Here is a 6,229-nt window from a genome sequence, read left to right on the forward strand (position 1 = left end):
TGTCAGTTGACTGAATTAGAAATGCTCCAAAAAGCACCAACAACACCACAGAGTCAACAGTTCCGCTTCAGTGACTCCAATTAACAGAGCTGAGCCCGAGCAGACAGCTAGTAGCTACAGATGGAATCCACCTGTCAGTCAAAGCAGCCCCTCCCTGTATGGTATGAAGGAGTAAGGAGGAACAACACATGGTTACATCCTGCAGAACTTTAACACGAGCACTTTATTACAGAAAAACACAATATTTCAAATCTCTTTGTTAAAAAAGGCTTTGGTGAATCTTCTGAGAAACAGCTGCTGCTCGGATGATTTCACTCACATCTTTTTTTATGTTGTAACTGCTTGAAGCCAAACAGTCTGCAGACCTTCCTCTTTTTTTCTCTCTCTCTCTTTGCATCGTAGCACACTGTAAACACCATCTTTAAACTCCTTAATAAACAGGAGCACTGCAGGAGGGAAGCTCACATCAGCTGCTCTGCAATACGAATGAACTCAAATAAGAAACGCCACCTTAAGCTTCTAAAATGCAGGAAACTTCTCGGCTCCTTGGGAGTTTCACGTGAATCTAAAAAAAAAACGCCAGTCCGACTTTTAACATCAAACTCACCTCAAGTGCTAGTTGGTGGGTCCAACATTTATGACAGGACACATGTTTGAGGGAACCCTCTCCTCCTCTTTGTTTTTTTCACTTCTTTATGTGTTTGTATAAATTTGTGATGTTGCAACATTAGTGAATTCCCTCCCTACACACCTCACAGTCTGCAGTGTTTCGATACTACAGAATCAGTCCCACCACCCTCGTATGAGTGCGATGCTAATAGCAACATTGTATTCATGCTATTGATGTCTGGATCAATCTGCCCACCCCCACCACAGGCCCCCCTTTCTTCCCAAGTGTGGGAGTATTAGAAGTTCTCTTGCTCAGGTGTGAAGGGTTAATATTTTGTGAAAATCTTCAGGTTTCTACAGTAAATTTAGCAACACTCCAAATTTTTAGAGATGTATTTTTAATCTCTTGGTGAGTTTGTAGGGCTGTCACTCTGTGATACCTACTAACCAGTTACTAACTGACACACGTCCTTTGAGCCTAATCTGAACTGCATTTGCATTTACGGCTCAGTTACTGTGTACTGTACTGGCAAATGGTGTCCTGGCTCCACAAACTCCACAACATACCTGACATTTAGCTCAAATAATGAGGGCCTTAAACATCCTGAGTCACCCTGAGTAAGTGCAATAGGAAACCGCAGATGTGGGACAGACAGTGGAAACAGGTTTAGGATCGCCTGTGTTAGCAGATAACATCATTGCAGCCACACATACTACCTGAAAAGGAAAAGTCACCATCACCTTCAGAAACAACTTTCTTTCTTAGGTGAGTTTATTTAGGCATGTAATAGCCACCTAATCTGGATTACACCACACACCTGAACGGCGGACCTGTGGCTGACCTTAAGCATCCTGACGTCATCAGGTTAAAGTTAAAATGCCAAAGTTAAGCTAAATGTTTGTGTCAAACATTCATCACAATCAGGGAATGTAGTTTTCATACCCACAGTCTTCTTTTAAAAAGGAAATTTATCCTCATTTCCTCCTCAGATTAAGAGGTTTAATTAAAGATGACAATACCTGACGCACCTCTATAACAAAATATGCAATGACGGCCGTTGGGCTGAATATCAAACACCCCGCCACGCCTGGTCACACCTGCAGCGACGAGCAGTACCTGTTTGCCAGCTCCCACCTCCAGGGGGAGGCTATAAAACGTTCCTCCGGGCTCTGTCAGCACCAGCTCTTGCGTACCACTCCTGGAGATTTAGTGTAAACTGCACCTGAGAACAGACATAATGAACTCGTACCGCTCGGGATTATCCGCCCTTTCTCTGTCCTCCGTGCCCATCGGCCGAAGCTCTCGGGGCACTTTGAGCGTCCATGGCGGGGCAGGTGGGAGAAACGTCCGAGTGTCTTACGCCTCCAACGGCCTCGGCTCCGGCTTCGACCTGACCCAAGCGCTCGCAGGGGACGGCGGCAGCGTCTCCGTGTCGGGCAACGAGAAGGTGACCATGCAGAATCTTAACGACCGGCTGGCTGCCTACCTGGAAAAGGTGCGCTCTCTGGAGACTTCCAATGCGAAGCTGGAGCTTCAGATCCGCGAGTGGTACGAGAAGCAGAAGCCGACTGTCAGGGACTACAGCAAGTACGAGAAAATCATCGAAGACCTGCGCAAAAAGGTGAGCGTGTCTAAAAATATATAATAAGTAAAGAAAACGATTTCAGGCTGAATCTCAACACTTTTTTTCCATTCCGTAAAGTTTTCCTTTAAAATTCAAAATCTGGATGTGGTCTGAACCTGATTCCTAAGCTGATGAAATGTCTTTAATTATGTGAAGAAAAGCACAATTCACCATAACTCGTCTGCCGCAGCTTCTTCTATCCTCCACCCCCTGAAATCCACACCTGTGTCCACTGCTCCAAACTTCAGTGAAAGAACCAAAGATTTCCTCCTCCTTAAATCTTCATAACGCCAATAAGCTGTAATAACAGAGCCGCGTTTTCTTTGCTATTTTCCAGCATCCTTCAGAAACATATGGCAGCATCGTTCAGCTGTCTGCGGATCAGGCCTGAAAAATTAATCTAATATCAGAAACTGCGTGAAATGTGGAAGTGAAGCTAAAGTTAGAACATCATCTTATGATCTAATCAGGCGTGTTATCACAATTAAAGCAATTACACAGGAATGCAACTTTAGAAGGAATAACGCAACCCTGTCGGCCCACACCGTGAATCACGCACACACCTCTGATGGCGCAGATCCACTCACGCCGCTGCTGCTTTGTTTCTGCTAGATCGGCTTGGCCACGCAGGACAACGCCAGGCTGATGCTGCAGATCGATAATGCCAGGCTGGCAGCGGAGGACTTCAGAATCAAGTGAGTGAGATGATTTTGTAATTCTGGCATTTATTATGACACGACGTCACCTGTTCTTGCTCTCAGGCTGGAGATGATGGCACTGGGCTGGGCTGGAGCAGTCAACAAAAGTGGTTAAACTGGCCCAGCTGGTTTTGATCCACATTTACGTTGTTTGTTTTTTTTCTTTGTTTATTTGTTTATTTTCTTTTTTTTGGGGGGGGGGGGGGGGGGGGGGGGGTCACCAATCGAGCAGGTACAGGTATGAACAATTTTCTTTCGGACAGGTTTGAGAATGAGATGGCAGTTCGCATGTCGGTGGAGGCAGACATTGCCGGGCTGCGAAAGGTTCTGGACGACCTCACCATGAGCCGGTCTGACCTGGAGATGCAGGTGGAGGGCCTGAAGGAGGAGCTGGTCTACCTGAAGAAGAACCACGAAGAGGTGAGCGGTCTGCTGTCATTAACACCTGACGCCTTTTTCGTAGTAGTTTCATGGCTGCGCTTCCAGAAAACGGACTGCAGCACAAAAGCATGAAAGAAGCTTTTTTCACTTCACCTACAGTTTTCTGTCATTTGCCTACTCAAACAGCCGGCGATCCAAAATTTGTTTAGATGGTTTGATGTGCCTTCAGGGCCTCGGCGTGCTGCCACAAAAACGAAGATAAAACTTCTTCTATGACAACCCGGCTGCTTACAAAAGTCTCTGAAATGTCCATCAGCATAAAACATGCAGAAATGCATCCAATGAAAAACTGATTCAGTCTAATTGTTTTTGCTAACTGTGGTCCTGTGTGGCCATGCTGGAATGAACTGAATCAGTAACACGACCTGCATGAATGTAATGTTTATGAATTCAGCATTTCTTCTTTATTTTCTGCAACAATCTGCCTTTAACTGGCTCCTCGCCTCAGGACCCCGTTCCTTTTTCAGCTTTTCATTAGCTCACCTGTTGCTGCTGTTCTGCTTGCAGGAGCTTGCGGCCCTGCGTGGCCAAGTTTCCAGCAGCTCTGTGAATGTCGAAGTGGACGCCAGGCCTCAGGAGGACCTGAAAAAGACCTTGGATGAGATCAGAGCTCAGTACGAGGGCATCACTGAAAAGAGCCGCCGTGAGATGGAGGCCTGGTATAAGGTCAAGGTGAGGGGGAGAGGAGACAGTTATCTCATGTCTGCATTAAAAGAAATGTGATCACCTGATGACTTGAATACCTTTGTGACCATTTATGTCCCATTTGATACCTTCCAGTTTGATGAACTGAACAAGCAGGTGGCTTCTAGCACAGAGACCCTTCAGTCCTCCAAGACTGAAATCAACGAGCTCAAGAGGACCCTGCAGGCCCTGCAGATCGAGCTGCAGTCCCAGATCAGCCTGGTAAGGAAAGCTCTGTATAGACGCTCTGAAAGCATCAACGCTCTCAGTGCTGCAGCAGCATATTTGACAGCGTTTACCTAAACATACCGTAAACTGCAGCTACTCAGCTTTATGCCTTAGGCCACTCAAGTGGAAATACGAGTTACAAAACAAGCAACAATTAGCCCTCAGCACACACTCATGGATCCTTGTGTGTTTACTCTCCCATGAAGAAATCTGCCTTGGAGGGTCAGCTGTTAGAGACAGAGTCCCGCTACAACCTGCAGCTTTCCCAGCTCCAGGCCATGGTCGACGGCCTGGAGAAGGAGCTCAGCGAGGTGAAGGCGGACATCACGAGGCAGTCCATGGAATACCAGATGCTGCTCGACATCAAGACCAGGCTGGAGATGGAGATTGCAGAGTACCGGAGACTACTGGATGGAGAGGTTGACAAGTAAGGGAGATGTCGAAATGTCTGTTACTGTAAAGTCAAGCTAGTTTTGCAGTAAAGGGGCGATTTAAAATGGTATGTGGCTACATTAGCGTGCTAGTGCTCTGGCAGGTCAACCCTCCATGATTGGTTTGTCATAGCTGATGAGAGGAGCGACAGCAGCAGCTGATCCAAAAACCACCTGAAGCATCCAAGTAAAGTTTCTTATGCTTTCAGATGGCAAAGACACACAGAGAAGGATTACAGGTTATATCCACCAGAAAAACCCATTTTTCTTCATCCAATGTGTACAAATCATCTCTGGGCAGGTTAAAAAAAAGCAAGTTTAAAAAAGAAACAATAATTTAGTCTTTTATTTTCTTAAATCAAAGCACACAGAGGTCAGGTTTAACACAAAGGTGACCTTTAAAAGGACTGGAAACTCCTTTTTTGTGTGTGAGTATGATTAATTAACTGTACAGTAAGGTGTCCTTTCTGTCACATAATTGTATTAAAATGTTTCAAGAAGCACAGGAAACAGGAAAGGCAGGTCCAGTTCACTGAGCTCAGAAAGCTGGAGGCTGCAGCGCTCTTTGGCCCGACAATGCAAACTTTAACCCTGAATAAAATCAGCCCAGCTGAGCTATAAAAAACTGACCCAGCATATATCTGTTATGAAGGGGGGACATTGGCTGTAAAGACATTTTATTTTTTTATATAGCAGGCTGTAAACACGTTTATTTCTGCTGTAACGTTGGACCGTCTGTGGAGACATTTGGAGTCTGTTAGCTTTGTGTCTGTAGCCAAAAGAAAAACTAAAATTTGAATCATAATCATTTTTTTTTTCTTAAACTGGTACAAATAAAAAATGATTTTTGCCTTTCTTCCAGGAAAACCGTCCAGGTCATCGAGGTCAAAGAACGTGAGTTCACAGCTGTTTTTATTTAAATCTCTTTGCCTGTTGATAAAAATAAAAATCACTGCAGGTTTCATTATGTTCTGATTCCCTCTGCAGGGAAACCGGTCATAACCCAGAGGAAGAAGGTGGTGATTGAGGAGATCGTTGATGGAAAAGTGGTGTCCCGCACAGAAGATGTGGACACGGAGGTCATCAGCAAGTAGACGGGCTCTCAGCAGACCTGCATCCAATAAAATGACCCAAAGAAGCCCTTACTGTCTCATGAAGTTGACTAAAGCTGTTAAGAAAGAGAATTTGTAAATATTTCTCTCCCAGAAAATATTTATTCTGATTTACCGTTGCAGAAAAAAAAAACCAATAAAATTGCAGTTATAAATTAAAGGCTGTCCCTGCAGTACCGCGTTCACACACTAGGTGGCACTGTGAAATTGTACTGGAAAAGCATCACATATTGAGGCAAATGTTCAATGCTGTGTGAATGAAAATGGCATTTTATGTAGCAACTCTTAAACTCATGATGCTGAAGGTGTTACATGTTGCTTTTCATAAGGCAGCAAGTATCACTGAAACACCTGTGATGTATTTCACAAAACACATCTCCCATAAACTTTTGTGTCTCTGA

The 6,229-nt window shown here is 44.8% G+C and overlaps 1 protein-coding gene across 1 annotated transcript; it reads left to right on the forward strand.

Moving 5' to 3' along the window:
• The first annotated feature begins 1,772 nt into the window (after positions 1-1,772).
• Positions 1,773-6,229, forward strand: krt97 (keratin 97). The gene is made up of 8 exons (XM_030730634.1): positions 1,773-2,231; positions 2,847-2,929; positions 3,196-3,352; positions 3,881-4,045; positions 4,154-4,279; positions 4,492-4,712; positions 5,579-5,610; positions 5,704-6,229. Exons 1-8 carry the CDS (start codon positions 1,848-1,850, stop codon positions 5,808-5,810), a joined length of 1,275 nt encoding a protein of 424 aa, XP_030586494.1. The 5' UTR covers positions 1,773-1,847; the 3' UTR covers positions 5,811-6,229.

The sequence above is a fragment of the Archocentrus centrarchus genome, chromosome 1 (genome assembly GCF_007364275.1).
Source record: "Archocentrus centrarchus isolate MPI-CPG fArcCen1 chromosome 1, fArcCen1, whole genome shotgun sequence".
Lineage (NCBI taxonomy): Eukaryota > Metazoa > Chordata > Actinopteri > Cichliformes > Cichlidae > Archocentrus > Archocentrus centrarchus.

Coding starts and splice junctions, on each gene's coding strand:
- krt97 (XM_030730634.1), top strand. CDS start 1,848: ATGAACTCGTACCGCTCGGGATTATCCGCCCTTTCTCTGTCCTCCGTG. Junction 3,353..3,880: donor TGAAGAAGAACCACGAAGAG/GTGAGCGGTCTG, acceptor TTCTGCTTGCAG/GAGCTTGCGGCCCTGCGTGG. Junction 4,046..4,153: donor AGGCCTGGTATAAGGTCAAG/GTGAGGGGGAGA, acceptor GATACCTTCCAG/TTTGATGAACTGAACAAGCA.